This window comes from Dermacentor silvarum, chromosome 11 (assembly GCF_013339745.2).
Source record: "Dermacentor silvarum isolate Dsil-2018 chromosome 11, BIME_Dsil_1.4, whole genome shotgun sequence".
In the NCBI taxonomy this organism is placed as follows: domain Eukaryota; kingdom Metazoa; phylum Arthropoda; class Arachnida; order Ixodida; family Ixodidae; genus Dermacentor; species Dermacentor silvarum.
In genome coordinates, this window is record NC_051164.1 from 99,086,530 (window position 1) to 99,104,457 (window position 17,928).

General features: G+C 46.1%; 1 protein-coding gene and 1 long non-coding RNA gene across 2 annotated transcripts; both read right to left on the reverse strand.

The window, feature by feature from the left end:
• Window positions 1-948: 948 nt before the first annotated feature.
• Window positions 949-8,023, reverse strand: LOC119433077 (uncharacterized). The gene is made up of 4 exons (XM_037700220.2): window positions 7,853-8,023; window positions 6,945-7,007; window positions 4,529-4,819; window positions 949-3,724 (listed from the first exon to the last, which is right to left on the reverse strand). The coding sequence occupies exons 2-4, from the start codon at window positions 7,000-7,002 to the stop codon at window positions 3,417-3,419; spliced, it is 657 nt and encodes a 218-aa protein (XP_037556148.1). The 5' UTR covers window positions 7,003-7,007; window positions 7,853-8,023; the 3' UTR covers window positions 949-3,416.
• A 3,016-nt stretch (window positions 8,024-11,039) lies between these two features.
• On the reverse strand, window positions 11,040-16,030 carry LOC125941597 (uncharacterized). Its single transcript, XR_007464466.1, has 2 exons — window positions 15,882-16,030; window positions 11,040-11,205 (listed from the first exon to the last, which is right to left on the reverse strand). It is a non-coding gene; the product is annotated as an uncharacterized LOC125941597 (long non-coding RNA).
• Between the last annotated feature and the right edge of the window lie 1,898 nt (window positions 16,031-17,928).

A 17,928-nucleotide genomic window follows, 5' to 3' on the forward strand; every position in this document is an offset into this window, starting at 1 on the left:
AAAGTCAGTTTTGCCCGAAAGTCTAAGCATCACTTGTGATAGCAAATTAGTAGACAGCTATGCAAAGTAAGGATATTAGTTTTATTGGCTCTATGCAAACGTTTGCTTACTAACTAAATTAACAAGCGCGGTGTCACGCGTGCACAGGTAAAAATGAACACATCTCACTCGATGACTGTGGAAATTCGCTGTCAAAATTCTGGAGTTGGGAAGCGCGGTAGCAGCGATGAGGGAATTGACCTTCGTGCTGGCTCTCGCTTCACGAACTAAGTGTCGAAAGCACAGCAAATATGAAGCTACCAGCACTTGCCGCATTTTGTGCGCATTGCAGATCGCTTTGAAGATGAAGCCCGCGTGACCGCACACTTTGTCCGGATCGCAGATCGCTTTCAAGATACGGCGGCCGCCGCCAAAGTAGAATGCGCCCTTCCCCTTCCTCCGAAATGTTGCTTTCGACGGAAGACGGCGCGCTTCCTTCCTGATTTCCTCCCATGTGCATGCGAGACTGAGCCGCCATCGTCGGCTGACCCTTGCAAGCTTTCACTCGCAAGCTTTCACAGCGCGCGGCGACAATGTTATCGGGCTTGGACTTTATAAGGAACATAATGGCAACGACAGAAATGCGTTTGTAGTGTCCATATAATTGATATCTCAATATAATTGAGAAGGAAGTGGCTGGGGTAGCACGAACGTTCATAAAGCTGAAGAACTTCTTGGACATTGAGGCTGGCCAGGCAATACTTGCTCAAGCAAGACAAAAAAAGATGAGTTAAAGTACTCGCTTGGATGCTGCAGATAAGGGGAAGAAAGCGTAGTGATGTTTCGTGCAGCTGACATTCATGTTTTGCGTTTTTGTTCCCATCACGTGTCATACTTTGGTGCTCCTTTGATAAACACTTGCATTAATTATGTTGTCAGTGAACTCATGCTCGCACAATATTTAGCACTTCATTTTATTGCAATGCTAAGGCTAGTCATTTATTAAAGGGCACGTATGATACATTTAATAGGTAACCATGTAATAAAAGCAATAAATACTGCTTTCTCCTGTTCTTTTTTGCAACTTGCTACAAAACTGAGGGCAGCTGCTGCAAATTGGCATTTTTTCTGCTACAAAACCTGCTACAAAACGCTGTTGGCCATTCCTATCACTGCATTTGTTACGAAACAGCTCTTAGCGTCTTCAAAACAGACAGCTTGTGCTTATACATGGCCTGACTTCGGAAGATATTTGAAGTTGTTAGAAGAATCGAAGTTCTACCATGGAGGTCTTCAGAGGAAGATATAGCTTGGGTCCAACTCGATTTTCCTGTTCAAATACATAAAAAACGCAGAAATGCTTTTATAAGGCAACCGCTGGGCTGATCTGAATGAAATTTGTTGCATTTGAAAAAGAAAGTTAAATTCTACCACTTGTATGAAGCAGAATTTTTGTTTAAAACCTCATATCATGAAAAAATTGCCAGAAATGAGCAATTAAAAAAATTGAAGCACGAAGTTTACAGTCATAACTCCACCAAAAATATACAGCGTAATTCTATAAACTGAATCTCTTAAACTCCTTAGCAATCAAATAATTAGTAGCTCAAGCTTCTTAGTAGTCAGAAGGTTCAATTGTAAGTGGTTTTGTACATACGTGTGTCAAATAATGTTACGTGTAAGCTTGATTTTTATTTTGCCAAATAGACTCCACGCAAACATTCTAGTTCAGTTGGTTTACAAATGAAAAAAATATTTTATATTCGGAGGGCATCTTTCTTGAATATTCGTAATTCAGTTTACAGCTCATGCATTAAAATTGTTACAGTCCTTACAATGGTTTTGCAAATGTTGTATTCACAAATTAGTGATATATTTGAGAGCTGTGTATAATGCAACAATTTTGTTGCATTAGATATATTTTTAGATATATTAAGAGTAGATATGTTAGATTAGATAGGTTTTTATATATGAGCTCCCAAGCTAGAGTTCTTAAAAGAAAAACACTGAGTCAGTTTAGACGAATAAATTATCCTTCCGACTCTATTTATGGGTTATTGACTTCGGCGCCAATACAACGTTGCCACTACATAAATGTGACATAGCAGATTTCAAAGTACTTTTCACATTGACGCGAAATAAGTTTCTTGCTGTTTTTTTTTTCTGTTTTCTTTAATGTTAGCACTCTTGGCTATAGTGCTCGCCTGCTGCCCTTGAAGCGACCGGGTTGGTCGCTTTTGAGAGGGGAGAAATGACGTGAAATAAGTTGGCACGTGAGGACACTGGCCCCTTGAGGCGAGAATGATGAAGTTCGTGGTTGCGCGTGCACTCTCCGAGGATCAGCCATTGCTAAAGGCAGACGTTTTTTGCCAATCTTTAGCTGGTGAACTGTTTTTAGCTTACACTAGCTGGGTGACAACATTTTAGATGTGGCTCAGTTCTCAAAACAAACTAAGCTCAGTCTTTTGCTCTTTTAAAATACAATGTTGTTGATCTTTACTGATGAGATTTAACTAGGCCTGAGAAGACATCATCAAAACCCACGTCACGGCAGACTGGTTTGAGAACTTCAAGGTGGCGTCGCAATCAATCTTATCCCTTTGCATCTTTTCAAGCATACCATGCTTCTTCTCTTTATAAGAGTGACCTCGTTTGGTATTCTTGAAGAGTAGTTTAAAAAGTATGGCTGAAATAATTTTTCTGCTTAGCATACCTCGAAAGGACTTAATTTGCTCTCCTAACTCTGCATGCGTGATATGCAGACACATGCTTCCACAATGGACAAAATACAGGAGAGAAGTCCTGGTGAGCTATTCATAGGCTTCCTTGCTGAAATAAACGTAAAGCATCCACACTAAACTGGATGCTTTTTCAAGAGCGATTCCCTGACCTTTGAATTAAAATTTCCATTTCCATGATGCTACATGGTCAGCAGGGACTAAGAATTCACAAGGATCCTGTTTAGTCCGAGTGGTTCCAGCATGAGGCAGTCGTGACTTGCTGCATTCAATCAGTCGTTCCCTAGTTCTGCTGCAGAACATGATAACAGTTTAAATATTGCTTCAGTATCTATAGTTTAACAATGATGGAATGAAAAAAAGCTCACTTGAAGGCACCTGGCACACGCTAAAGAAGCTTTGGGTTGTCCGCGCAAGAGTAACCGAAAGTGATTCACAGTGGTCCACCGCGGCATTTCGTACAGTCCAGGTAAATGCACCTTTCAGGTATTGAACTCAGTCATTCAATCAGATCACGCCCTGGTTAGGTTCAGCAAGTAACTGAACCTAACAAGTGAAAATGGGAACAGTGATAACCTTACGGTAATGACAAGAATAATGGTTCTGAATGTAAAGAGTTTTCGCTGGTCAAGTACTGCTGCTAAGCAACATTACTTTTAGAATGGTTGATTTCTCCCGCTGCCCCCCACAATTTATTTGTCACATTTTGAAAGTGTACAGCGTGACGCAGCGAAGCAAAATGGCAAGTGCCAAGGCAGTTGCAGCCGTTGGAACGGCCATCAGGGGCGCTGCTCCATAGTAGACTGGTCTGCGAGTGAAGGTCTCCCGATAGGACTTGTAGCGCTGGTCACCAATGGTCACTCTGCAGCCGCGAACCCTTTGGCAGTTGGGGCTGTTGTAACGCGTGCAGCAGGTGGACTCCACTCGTGTCCAGAGGCTGTTGTAGCCATGCTGGATGAGGCAACAGGTGTCAATATCCCAGCAGTATGTCCCAGTGGGGCAGTTGTCTGTGAACGAATGCAGAAGAATGTTCCTAATTAATACTTGCTAAATTGTTCCTTTTACTCTGTGTCTTTCAGTGCAATTAGAGGCACAGAGTAAAGTTTGGGAAGGAAATCGCGCAGCGTTGCGCTATGTGCAGCTATATTCCGAACTTATTAATCGTTAGTGAACAAGGGAAGCCTCAGCATGGTGCTAACGTTTTCATGAGAGAACTTGTTTACACAGAAGCCTAGACATGTTAACTACAAGTTAGACAGCCACCTTGTTAAACATTGGCGCTGTGTTGAGGCTTTTCTTGTTTGCCTGCTGTTGATCAATTCAAATCTGCACCTTCCTGTGACCCCTCGTGCTTGTTCTGACATTCTTGTCTTGACAGGCAATGCTGGTTCGGAGCATTGACTTTTTTAATGCAAAGGTTTTTGGTCTGCCTGAGTCATGCAAAAGACCTGCATACTGAGCCTCTTACCAGTGAGGTAGACAAAGGTATGAAAGGTCTGCTTGATGCTTCAAGCCATGCCTTTCCACTCACATTGTCGAACAGTAAATCATTGAAGAAAATGTTTGTGTTTGTAACTACCGTACTATAGCGTAATGGTATTGGGCTGGTAAGCACGAGGTCGCGGGATCAAATCTCGGCCGCGGCGGCCGCATTGGGGGCGACATGCGAAACACCCGTGTACTTAGATTCAGGTGCACGTTAAGGAACCCCAGCTGGTCCAAATTATTCCAGAGTTCCCCCACTACGGCGTGCCTCATAATCGGATGGTGGTTTTTGGCACGTAAAACACCAGAATATAATTTGTTCTTACCCGATCGTAGGAAGTTGTTCTGCGAGAGCGCGAATCCTTGGTCCGGCACGCCGTAGCGTCCCGTGGCGTACGAAGTGGAGTGGTAGCCGCGCGTGCCCGTCGCGTAGTTGGTGATGGGCTGGGCCCGCGAGCTGGAAGAGTGGGAAGTGTAGACGGGCCTCTCGTCGCCGGCGATCCGGACGCAGTTGCGGTACCGCATGTCGCACCGGTAGCCGTACGGACAGCACTTGTCCGGGTCCCGGCAGCAGTCGTCGCGCACGGGCCGCGACAGGTCGTGCTTCCAGCCGAAGCCTGCGCGACGGGCGTTGGAAGGGAGCAGCAGTGTGTGATTTTACGACACACCTTCCCTATATTTGTTGAAAAGGGCACCGAAGAATAATAGTAAAGGGACTTTGAAAAAGTTGTCGCAGTTTCACCTGAAAGGCGAAGCATCAATTGCGATAGCAAATTTGTAGAGAGCTATACGGAGTAAGGATAGTAGTTTTATCCGCTGTACAAACTTGGACATGCAGCAGCACCGGCAACACACAGCACTGTTGTCGACGCCGTCGGCGTTTTGCCCGCGTTCGCACAAAACGCGTGCGGCGTTGGTGACTGTTGCCGGAGCCTCTGATATAAATAGGCACTTGGTGCCGATGATAAGTGGTTCTTGAGGGAAAGGGAAAGGTTGACGCTATCTAAACGTCGCCTCCCTTCCCTCCTCCACCCCCCCCTCCCCCACGGCCTCTCGCGCGTTGGAAGAAGGCGCGTTTGCTCTACATATATGGTGATTGTAAAGGAGGAAAGAGACGCCTACTTCTGCAGCCCTTAAGCGAGCACGGCGCAGAACGCGCGTTTGTTCTCCGCTGTGCGTTCACTCCCCGTGAAAGCGCGCGCCCCTCGCGCCCTTTCACTCGCACATACAGCGTTCGGCGCGCGGCGACGATTTCATCTCCATTGACGTCATACGGAACCTCACGGCGACGGCGACGGCAGAAATCTGCTTTTGAGTGTCCATATAATTGCTATCGCAATAAAATGCCGTTTACCAACGTAGGTCCTGAACGGCTTCCCGGTTTTGCCCCACTGACTTAGCCCGCTAAGTTTAGCACTCCTGTGGGAGAGGGAAAAACGGTGAGTAGCACGACACGAGTGCGTTGAAACGTAGTTAAGACAGAAGCCCTCGCATTTCCAACTCTCCCCCCTTGTAGATAACCATAGGTTTACAAGTCAAGCTATATGACACAATTTCTGCGTTCCCATACATACATACATACATACATACATACATACATACATACATACATACATACATACATACATACATACATACATACATACATACATACATACATACATACATACATACATGTAAATATACACACAAATGTAAATGTGTGTGTTTGTGTGCGCGCGGGAACGCCGAAATCGTTTTTCGCGGCGACCACTGCACTGCACTTGATGAGATTTCTTGCATTTAAAAGAAAAAAAAATCTACAGTAACATTAACAGGCGTAATTTTTAAACTTTAGGCTTGCAGGCTGTCAATTATTCTACAATGACTTGAAAATTGCAAAGCTGAAAAAAAAAAACGCGTATAAAGTTTACAACTATGTAGCTCAGCAATAAAAGACGATATCACAATTCTATAATATATATACACGAGTAATTAGGCATCTAAGGCGGACAAATATACTGATGTATTATGTGCCGGTCTCAAATATTTACCACTAATTTGCGAGCAGGACATTTGCGTCGCAAACATTGCAACAATTTTACGTGAGCTGTATGTTTATGTATTCGTCCGCTTTAGATGCTCGAACCGATGCAGCTTGCAAAACTGCGTTATCTGTTTTTTGCATGGAGTTACAGATTTGTAAACTTCGTGTTTTTTAAGCTTACGATTTATTTTTATTTATTGTAGAAGATTGCAGGCTCTTAATTAAAATTCTGCTTCCTATAGTCGTTATAACTTAACGTCCTCTCTCAAATGCAATAAATTTTGTTCAAATCGATTTATCGGTTGTCTTATAAAAGCATTTCTTACGGGTATTTCAATAGGGCAATCGGAATTGGCCCCGATCTTAAGCTTCCTCCTGTAAGCTTCCTTGTGACTTCGAAGGCGAGACATCGTCTAGTCACTGTCATAACCTTAGCCATGTTTATCCGAATGGCGCAATGGTTAATTGACGATGTTGGTTGGCGCGCGGACTTGCAGGGTCATTTGTTTTAAGCACACAAGTGAAAGTTGCATGCTACAGTATTCGTAATTTTATTACATTGATAACAAGATAAACAGAACACATATACATGAAGAGAGGCAAGATAAAGTATCTCCTACGATTAATATTGTGTCCACCTTCTTGTCAGAATTTGCCAGTATACCACTACTTTAACACTCGTTTTTGCATATACATAGGCTGATAATTATACGCACATTGTACAATCGTCGCCAGGCCAAGGACTGCCCACGTGGCGTAGCTTGGTACCTTCATCGTCACTGCAATGTCGGAAATGATTTACAGCAGGCGTCAGATGTTTATGGACCGCAGGATCTGAAGAAACCTTGAATTATCCACCAGTTTGTTACCGTATAGCCAGTAAAACCGTAGAACATCGCGTTCCCGTATAGTTGTACAGACTGAAAATACGAATACCAGCCTTTGAAAGTATTCAGCTTTTTTTGTGTGTGATCCTGCGCTTTGTAAACTTTCAGGAACATGCAGTTGCCAGTCAGCGCTGTGTCTTGTCTCTTCTCGTGCCTTATAGCTTGCGTCGTCGGGCTCCGAATTAGCCATGGTTCCCCACCAACTCGCCCATTTTTCGCTTTTGATAAACAGGAGAACCTGTGGCCAACACATCTGTAGCTCAAGCATGTACTATCGACCAAAAAAAGTTCACGGACCAAGGGATCTGACAAAAAGCTGAATATCTCCGCAGCCTCAAAACGCATTCTGGTATTCCTATTTCCAGCCACTACTGGTTTATGCGAACAACATTGTGATGTACGGTTTTACTGGCTACTTTTAAAGGCTGCTCGGATATTTAGCGTTTTCTGAGATCCCGTGGTCCGTAAGCATTTTTGGTCGATATATAGTACTTTGCTTAGCTTTATATCAATGGCTGATGATGCACGGTTGCGGGGATCGTCTACGCGAAGAAATTATTCAGAGGGCAAGTGTCTTCGGACTACCACCGGGGTCATGAGCTATGATCACGCGCGAAGAGCTGCTCTGCCTGAACTTGTTCCCACTAGACTTGTTCTGCCAGCGCCCTATGGTTTTGGTTTCCCCGCAACCCTCGGTAAGATACGTTCAGATAATTGATTTGCATGCACGTACTTACCTATACTGAGTCGTTTTACGTTCTGTGTGCAGATAACTGGTGTCTTCGGCGATTGAAGTAGTCTCTCGCAGAGGGCCTTCCTATGGGAGGCCGTCTAAACCGGGTCAAAACCGAACCGCCGGCGTCGTTGTATCACCAGACAATGTGACCCATCCGAGGCCATGGGACTCTCAGCGCAGTGTGTACTGGGCGGTGTACACACACAAGCGGCCGGTGACACGCGTCAGCAGATCGAGATGCGCGCGCGAGGCTGCTTCATATGTGACGGCGATCAAACAATGGTCTCGCCCGAGCGACGACGGCCCTGCTCGCGTAAGCCGCCCCTCCGGAACTCGCCTTGGCTCCTGATTTGGACGCAGGATCAGCTCGGAATTAGTTGGCGTGTAAGTGACATGTTTGGGGCGTAGATTGCGAGAACTGGCCGTTTTAGAATGTTAACGAGCGAAGGGATTAAAAAAATCAGTAATTGAAACTTCCCTATTAAATGGTTTGGAACACACTTCTACTCCTTGACTGATTTGTTATGGATCGCAGAATGGAAGAAGCACAATATCTCGCCGGCTTCTGCAGTAGTGTTAGGTTGTTAAATGAGTGAAGGATGACTGTTGCTGAAGTAAAACATTTCGGCTATTCAGCTATTCATATTAAAACGCGGCACAGCCAATTAATTGCAATGAAAAAAAATTAAAATAAATTACTGGCGAATAGATAAATTATATCACATTCCTCATAGTCGGACGTATGGACTGTATGGTGTAATAGTTCAGCGGAAATCCGCTAGGTGGAGATAAGTAATTAAAAAGAAACTGAGACATCCACCCAAATGTAGCAATTCGCTACTATGGAAACCCAACCGGGTTCCTCGAAAGAAAGCCTCGCAGTTGAAGAAAAATTCGTCCTGGTCCGGGACTCGAACCCGGGACCACCGCCTTTCCGGGGCAGCCGCTCTACCATCTGAGCTAACCAGGCGGCTAGCAGATGGCAGGGCGAAGTTTCTCTTTAATTACTTATCTCCACCTAGCGGATTTCCGCTGAACTATTACACCATACACTTGCCTTTGCTTCGAGTTGTCGACAAATTCGACTTCGCCCTGCCATCTGCTAGCCGCCTGGTTAGCTCAGATGGTAGAGCGGCTGCCCCGGAAAGGCGGTGGTCCCGGGTTCGAGTCCCGGACCAGGACGAATTTTTCTTCAACTGCGAGGCTTTCTTTCGAGGAACCCGGTTGGGTTTCCATAGTAGCGAATTGCTACATTTGGGTGGATGTCTCAGTTTCTCTTTAAGTATGGACTGTATATGCGGGTCTTCTAGTGTTCACAAACATTTCACTGACATTTCGCAGGTAGTCACATTGGACAAAAGAATAAAGAGGGTTAAAAAAGATAGAACAAAATTCATATTTCGCACAGTTATGCCATACAACACGATAAACAGCTGGATAACTGGACGAGGCAGACAATACTTGCAGGAGAACTTGAAATGTTCAACTAGTTGACGATGTCTGACTTTGTTTGAGCTGTTTATATATATATATATATATATATATATATATAGTGTTCGGCTTGTGTAACTCTAATAGCTTTCACAGATTGCTACTAGGTAATTGTAAACGAGGTGCAAGCCTTAATCAAGCGTTGAGGTGGCTTCTTGCGCCCCACAACATCGCTCTTGTAATTTTTTTTCTCTTGACGCTGAAATAAAAGGACTAATCCCAATGATATATCACACTTCGGAGAAATTCGAAGGATTGTACCAGTTCTGAGGTACGCGCCCCCGAATTGTGCGACTAAATGCATTGCAACAACTTGATTTGGACGAGTTGGCCCGTCTTGAGTATAACTTGAAGCAGCGCTAAAAAGACGAGGACAGGAATCGAAAACAAGCACATCAAACAGTTTCACGTTCGCCCTGTCGTGTTCGTTTTCGATTGCTCTCCTCGCCTTCGCGCTGCTTAAATTTATCCTCAAAATGCATTCCTTTTCCAGTTCAATTTGCCCTACACTGCTTAAGAAGGCGTTTTGTTTAAAAATGGAACAGTACATTTTGCCACAAGTTTGACGGTGCTTAACTCGAAACTGGTGTTAGCTTTAAAATTCGTCCCACATGGGTGAACCTGCCTTGAGGACAACCGGTTTCAATCCATCAATCGTAACATGTGCCCTAAAGTTAATAAATGTAATTAGTGAGAATTTTTTTAGATTAGTCAACTGCTCACATTAATTGTGCGCGCGAATAATGTCCGTCTCTTCCAGTAAAATACTTCAATTAGTACACGCGCACCTTCCGCAGCAAACTTAAAATAAATTGTTCAGAAAATTATGGCAGAAACCATCGTCGATGATTGCGTAGCATTCGATTACCTAACATTCGATTACGTAGCATTCGATGATTACGCAAATGCGAAGCATTTCTCCTCTGCACTTGGCGCAAAATCCGAACAAACTCGCGTCTTCACGGGAAAGATAATCGCTCAAAATTCATGGAAATGGGTTCGGACGTGGGTCCTAAGTGAAGGAAATACTAAAGGAGGATGTAGAAGTCGTAGTCATGAGCATGACTCAGCAAAATTACGATGACTCAGCAAAAAAAAAAAGATTAACACTCAAAAACCACAGAAATGGGTTCGCACGTGGGTACTAAGTGAAGGAAACACCAAGGGATGGTGGTAGAAGCCATAGTCATGAGTATGACTCAGCAAAAATGGCAGTGACTCAAAGAAAAAAGATAAACACTCAAAAACCAATGGAATGGGTTCGGATGTGGTACTAAGTGAAGGAAATGAAAATTTGTCGCCACCGATAATTCGAACGTAAGCAGGCGCTATCCACGTGTCCCCCCATTCAAATGCCCCCTTCCACCCTGTATTCCTTCCTACGCGAGCACCGGTTGAGTCTAAGGGACTTTAGTCGCGTCGGCCGGCGAGCGCGTTCGTGTCACGGCGCCAATTGTCTACGGCCGTAGACTGCGCAGGCGCCGATGCGTCTAGTGCCAGTCATGCGAAATCTTGCGAGGCATATACCCGCGAAAATGATCGTCCGAGATTACGGCCCCAGAAACACGGCACGCGTTACCACTGGCGTCATGACGCAGCCATTCAGCAATCACGTTCCCGTCGCGTATGAACACGGCCATGACGCGGTCCACGGTGGTGACGCCGCCAAAGGCTGCTGGAAATTCCCACTGCGCACGTTTCTTCTGCACACGTTTGTGGCCTGTGGCTGCCGTGGTTTATTTGGTTGTGGCGTCGGCAGAATTTCTTTTTGTGGACAGCGTCGAGTTCAGTTTTGGCAGGACCGTCTGGTTGGACTGACTGCCGGCTCGACGGGCTCCAGACAGCGCAGCTTCCGCCAGTCCTCTCCGCGGGCAGACTAATTACACGGCGGCTCAAGGTAAGTGCACATCTCTTCGACACAGTGTCGTCCGTGCTGCGACATGGAGGGGAATACTAAGGTAGAAAACTATGTAAGCATTGGCGCGGCATATGTCATGACATTCTTTAGTGTTCTGCATTGCGGTCATCGAAGTTCGGGACTTTTCACGAGAGACCTCGAATCATTGGTTGCCCACAAACCATTGGCTTCCGCGTGTGAATGCGTAATTAATGCACGAGCGGCGCGTCCTCTCGCTTTGTGTCCCCTTTAGTCAGTATCCATCCTCATTAGTCGAGTGTTTACCAGGGCGTCCCATATTGCTTGCTATCTCCCTTTTAGTACAGGCTTAGGCATTTCTGGCCTAGGTGTAACGCCTCCTTTCTACATGTGGCGTATAGAGCACGGCGAAAGCGGACGGGCTGTAGAATCTTTTGCGCCGCGGCGCGCTTAATGTTATCGCGGAAAATTGGTCGTTTTTCACTGTACTACGGATGGCAGTTAACAACCGCGCACACAGTAGGCTTAAACTGCGCATTGCCGCCCTGTATTGGGAAAGGTGTTTTCTGGCTTCGCATGCAATTTTTCGACCGACTCGCCGAACCGTGTCCTAGGTAACCTTATCCAAGCCGTTAGTGTTCTCTGACGACCGAACACTGTAGATCCTAAAATGGCATCTTGCACGGTGCCTTTTCGTTGGCCAGCTTGGCTTACTTTAGCTAGGATAGGCCATATAATGCTACGCATTAAAATGCGACACGTGGCATGCCAGTTTGCGCAACTTAAGCGCAACGCGATTGTAGTGCCCTCAAACGTGCCGCGCGTGTGAATGAAGTGTTTCTAGCTTGCAGCTCTATTATCGGCACGGAAGGCGGCAGCACGGCCGCCATTATCCGCCCTGTTGCCTCTGATCCGCTGTCGAGAAGACGCGTATTTTGAGATTTGCGCCGGGAAGCTAAAGTTTTGATAAATGAAATTTTGCATGAACGCAGCAGTGCAGCTGCAATTTCGCGAAGGGGTGGCGGTGGTCGACGCAAGGGCTGTCATGTCAGCTTGTTGATTGGCGGAAGGAATATCGCGGGAGCATCACAGGAAGGACCTTTTCGTAAATTTTGGTCCGACGAGCCGCGCCGACCGGCCATACGGAAATGGCGACCGAGAGGCATGTGTACGCCGCATTTCCCCCGTCGTTTGGGGCATGAAAAACATTGCACATCCTTTGCGACTTTTCGCACTTTTCACTGCTGTGTTCGTATTGTAATTAAGATGAATAACTTATGACTACTGCATTGGTAATTTATATAAATACATACATGCGCAAGGCGGCACCTTAACGTTTATCACATGGTGTGAGTCAGCAGCGAAGTGAACAAGAGATCGCAGATCTGGCGCTTGCGTCGTGCGAGCGGCTACCTGTGGCGCGCGCATCGCTATGTGATAATCGAACGCTTATATCAGCCAAGTTGGGCTGAGTCACTTGCGTTTCGTGACATAGCGACAACGCGCCTTATCACGTGTGCTCGTCACCACTGGTTGGTCGCTTATGCTGTCCAGGCAGAAACCAACCGCGTTCGTGCCGATAGATGGGATGACGCATTCATTTTCTCGGTGACAGGCATCCTAGCTACAGCTAATAAAGCAGACGGAAGCGAGAGGCGTTTTCGACGAAATAATCGTACGCTTTGAGCTAGCTGCTTTATTTAGTTTTACTGAGGAGGAAAACTTTATCAAGAGCGTTAGTTTCGTTGCCTCAGTTTGTTTCTTAGGCTAAACGTCGTATGCGTCACGTTACAAAAGATCGGAGCCATCAGCGCCATTTTATACGCATCGCGCCTACGTCACACCCCGAAAAAGCTGGAATGTCCAGAAAAGAGCCTGTGTTGTGCTGCCGCTTGGAATGTGCTTGGACATTTCGCGTAGTTTTATCTGAAAATCACCTATCAATAATTCAGCCCCGGCGCAGGACTGATTACATCACCTGTGACTAGTGGTGGAGACCTCTCCGCATTGACACCAAAGGTTGTCAGAACGCAGCCAATCATACTAATTTGTGTTTATCTATAGTGTGAAATCGCTAAAGAAAGTCCCGGTACGAGTCAATGATTCAGAGCCTGAATTTTCAACGAGACCGAATGTAAAGTCATCTCATTCAGAGATGACTTTACATTTGGTTCCCCCCCCCCTTTTTTTTTTTTTGTTTCTTTTTCTGCCTTACATCGTGCTATAACGTTTGCTGAATTGCGCACTTATCCATTATTTTATCGTGTGCTTCAACCTGTGCACCATATTTCTTATTTCCGCATTGCTTGGTATTCTCTTTTGTACTGCGATTATGTGCTCAAATTTTATTTACCATGTATTGTACTTTTTTTTCATCTGGTTGCGTATGCACTGTTGTGATGTTGACGTACATCCCTCTTACATAATCCCCTACGGGCCTGTAAGGTATTTAAACAAGTGCTTAGTTGTCCTCGGGTTTTTTCCCTTAATGCCAGGCGAGACAGGAACCTACCTAGGTACCGCAGTGCCAAGAATGACGCAGAGTGCTTCGCATTTAAAAAAAAAAACGTGCGGGCGTGTGACTTGAGCGTGTGCTCTTCACCTGGCCGGTTTCGAAATACTCAGGTGTTCGATAAGTTGGGCCACGCAAGCAACTTTCGAACCACCGGAGTAAATGCGCTAGCTCTGCGCCTTTACTGTAGAGCCATTCCTCCTCATACTTTCGTAGTCAATTAACTTATAGCGTAGAATCATGGGCATCTATTTACATCGGTTAATTATACCTTGCTCTTTTACGACAATTACAAGGACGCGCACTAAAGCACAAGTCCTCATCGTCTGAATCTCCCCACAATTAACCTGTGACGAACTGCGCGTCATGCCACTTACAACATTACGGGACTAAGTTGTCGGCTAATACACAAGTCTCTCATAACTTCCCCCTATCTTTCAGTTTACTCACCCTTGCGCGAAATACAAAGCATGCATCGAACGGTAATCTTAATTTGCCTGCCTGCTCCGATGCCCGCGGTGGGGGGTTGGTTTGCTGGCGCGAAAATATGTAATGCATACCAGTACAAGTAAAATGGCAAGAAACTTTAGGATTTGCAAGTGGCTTTATATTGGCAACTCGGAAGTTCATTGTATAATGTTCTCTTTGCATGCCATTTGTGTGTTGTGTATATTCTGCTCATTATACTTTTTTTACAATACAGATTTTTTATAAATAGCTATTTTATTTTAAGACCAAAAATAAAGTGCCCTGCTCCATAGCTTGGACGCTGCTCTTTAATTCGAATCCCCTCTACGGCAGTTGCTTCAAGTCTTCACTTTTATTTTTCAGCTTTAGAGCCAGAATTATGCAACTGCAGATTGCAATCAAATTTGGTGATGAACTTTTTTATAGGTCTACGAATCCAAACTAAGCAAAATGAAAAATGCGTTCTTGCGAAAATTACGATTTTAGCCCCACTTATCACTCCCCCCCACCCCCTAGCAGTCTTTTAGAAAAAAAAAAGATATACGTTACCCAACGATCTGTTCAATGTGTCAGTTCAATAGAATGATGTAATATTTGTTTTACGCTTTTCCAAGGGATGCTAAGCTCACAGTTAAGCAGGTCCAGTAGTCAGACTCTTGAATGAATCCCTGGAAGCTTGTCTCCAAACGCGGTAGTGTCCACGGACGCCTCACAGAAATACAAGAGATTGGCAATTGCCATTTGCTCTGAATCCCTCATCCTGATTATGCTCCAATTATTGTGGCCAAAGCGATGACCATTTGCTTGGCCCTGTACAAAATTCGCAACGATGTGCCACTAGTCAGCTAGGGTTGCGGCAGCAGTGCATGTACGGACAACTTTCGTGCGATCTGTGCAGCAATCTTTGACGTCCGTGGCACGTAGGTGTGGCTAAAGTACCACACATACGCGTGGCTACTGTGGCTAAAACAGTTGAATTCAATAACTACAAAAAATACCTAATGGTTTGAGCCAGAAACAAGCGCTAATTGGGATTGAAGTGGGCGTTCTGAGCTGCATGGGGCGCTGCCGTGTTGCTGCGTAATCATGTTTAAGGTGGCTATTAAAGTTACCAGTGGTAACCACCTCATTAATTGGCGGTATACGACGTGCATGCGCAAAGGGCCTAACATCTTGCGGATCACTGTATCGTATCATGTCTTATGGACGAATAACTCTAATCCCGCCAGTAATCAGACTGTTAAGCCTGGAAATATATCCCGCTGCGCAACATATTACCTGTGCACACCTCGTACCTTCGGTAGTGCTGAAAATCACTTGTGAGATAAGTATAGTGATCGTCGACTGTGGGGACATTCCTTGCTTGCGTTCGTAACGTACAAAAGATGGAAAGTTCTCCATCTTTTTCGTTACTCGAGGCTCAGTTTGATTTCGTGCGAACTTTGGTGTGCAGAACTTTGACTGAAGATGGAACATGAAAGTGGATCATAGCCGACTGATCCTGGGTTTGTGGCTCAGTGGCTACATTCGTCAACTGAGGAAGAGGCTGCGGCTTTGGCTATCAAAGACATCACTCGGGTCCAATGTTTTTGCTTTGGGTAGTCAAAACACCATCGTTCCGAACCATGTTTGCTGCCCTCTGCCGCTTCTACCCACTGACCAATCTCTTGTCCGTGTGGCCACTGCTTGCAGGGCCATTTCTGCACGCTGCAAGGGAGCCCCTGTGATAGGGAACTGCGAGTTCCTCCTCAGTTTCCACCGCCGTGTCCTCCTGCCTTGTCCAGAGTCTTCGTGGACTCCAGGCTCGCGGGTGTATTCAAGTCATCCTGCCCCTGTCACGTCAAAGATCGGAACTCCGAGACCTGCCTCCCATCCCAGGTTCCGGTTCCACGTCTCCAGCATGCCTGGACCCAGCATGGGCCGAAACCTGTCCGACCTCACGAATACGACGCAAGACTGCTAGGTGAAGTTGGAGCGTCTAGAGAACCTGGTGCCCGGCTTCCACTACACGACGCGGTCGACCCGCACCTTGGACGGAAAGGAGCGTCAGTGTGCACGAATGGGGCAGGTACTGCGGCGGCTATGGATGACGAGTAGATTAGGAGCCACGTGCTGAAGTTGATGCGCGGGCGAGGTGACGAGCATCGTGTGGTCGTGCGAAGTTCGGGCTACACTGTCACTCGAAGGGACCTGAAAACTGTGCTCGGTACGAACTGGCTGCGTGACATCGTCATTGACTTCTGCATGGGGCTTGTGGCCGAGCGTGCCAAACAAGTTCCAGACGGTCTCCGCGTTCATGTGCTGACGACGAACTTCTTCAGCGGGCTGACAGACCGGGCCTACGACGCCGTGAGCCGCTGGACGGACACGGTCGATCAACTTGGTGCTCGTGCCCATCCACGACCTCGACCACTGGTCAATCGCCGTTCTGAATATAACAAACCGTGCGTTTGAGTTATACGATTCGATGGGTCGTGAAAACGAACTGTTATCAGGAGTTGATGACATACTTGAAGAGCACAAACAATCGGAAGTGTTCGCTTACGCCAGAAGTAAAATTGGAATGCCAATACGCTAACAACCTTCCGCAGCAGACAAACTCTTACGAATGTGGTGTACTTGTGTCCCTCTATGCGGAGTGCTTCGCGAGAGGCCCACCGTTCAATTTTTTCGACCCGTGACATTCAGCGATTACGTTGTAGAATTGCCTTTGAGATCTTGTCGGGCGAAGTTGATGGATCACTGTCGCTTCTTCTGAAGACAAACTGGTGCGTTACATGCAAGACACGTTGCAGAGTGCAGCCTCCACGCATGTGACTGTTTTTTGCGCGAACTTTAGTTTCTTAATTGCTTATCTATATTGTTTTATTGTATGTTTTTATTGGTCTTATCGGTGGCTTACGTGTTTCCACGTGTGCATTTGTGTGGTATGTATTTAGTTCCTTAAAAATACACTTCTCTTGAAAGTCCGAGCTTGTCTTCGTTTGTCTGTCCTTCGTCTGCTGCGGCGCTGTTGAAATATGGTGAATCCCGCTGCTTTTTGCGAAATGATACGAATGTTAATATGAAAGATCGAGGAGCAGTTCGAATCTCTCCGCCGTTCAGGCAGGGACCGGATGGTATCCTACAAGGAAATTCTACAATTCTACCGCCAGGGCAGGAGGCATTACCCTGCCGCTCACAAAAACTTACATAAAAAGCAATCAGTTACCTGGCGCCTTTTACAGACGCACACTTTCCCAAACCCAGTGACGTACAGTCACCTCTATCCTGGGCTATATACAGATTTCAAATTATGCGCAGGTAGAGCCGATCTTCATCACATCATGTGGGCATGTCCCCTGATAAGGTACAAAAAACCCACTAGCTTATTGCCTCCCCTTCCCATCACTACCCTAGAGCAGTGGGAGACTGCACTGCTCAGCTCAGACCTGGATCTCCAACTCCGGGTCGTCCAGATGGCCGAAGACGCCGCCAAAGCACAAGGCCTGGCCGCCGCCTGAGGAAGAAGAGGACGGGCCCTCCCACTCCCCTCCTTCCTAAACTCCATCTCGGACAAAATAAAGTTTATACTACTACGCCTTCTGCCAGTCCAAAAAAGGTTCGTCGACGAGCGGCACATATGCCCCCACATACTCGGTCACTCAAGTTGGTCCGTCGGTTGGCTTCAAACACTGTTCCTTCAGCACAGCAGCCTGATGTTCTAACCATTCGACCATGGGCTTATACA

Coding starts and splice junctions, on each gene's coding strand:
- LOC119433077 (XM_037700220.2), bottom strand. CDS start 7,002: ATGAAGGTACCAAGCTACGCCACGTGGGCAGTCCTTGGCCTGGCGACG. Junction 4,820..6,944: donor CCTGGCGACGATTGTACAAT/GTGCGTATAATT, acceptor CCCGTCGCGCAG/GCTTCGGCTGGAAGCACGAC. Junction 3,725..4,528: donor GAACAACTTCCTACGATCGG/GTAAGAACAAAT, acceptor ATTCGTTCACAG/ACAACTGCCCCACTGGGACA.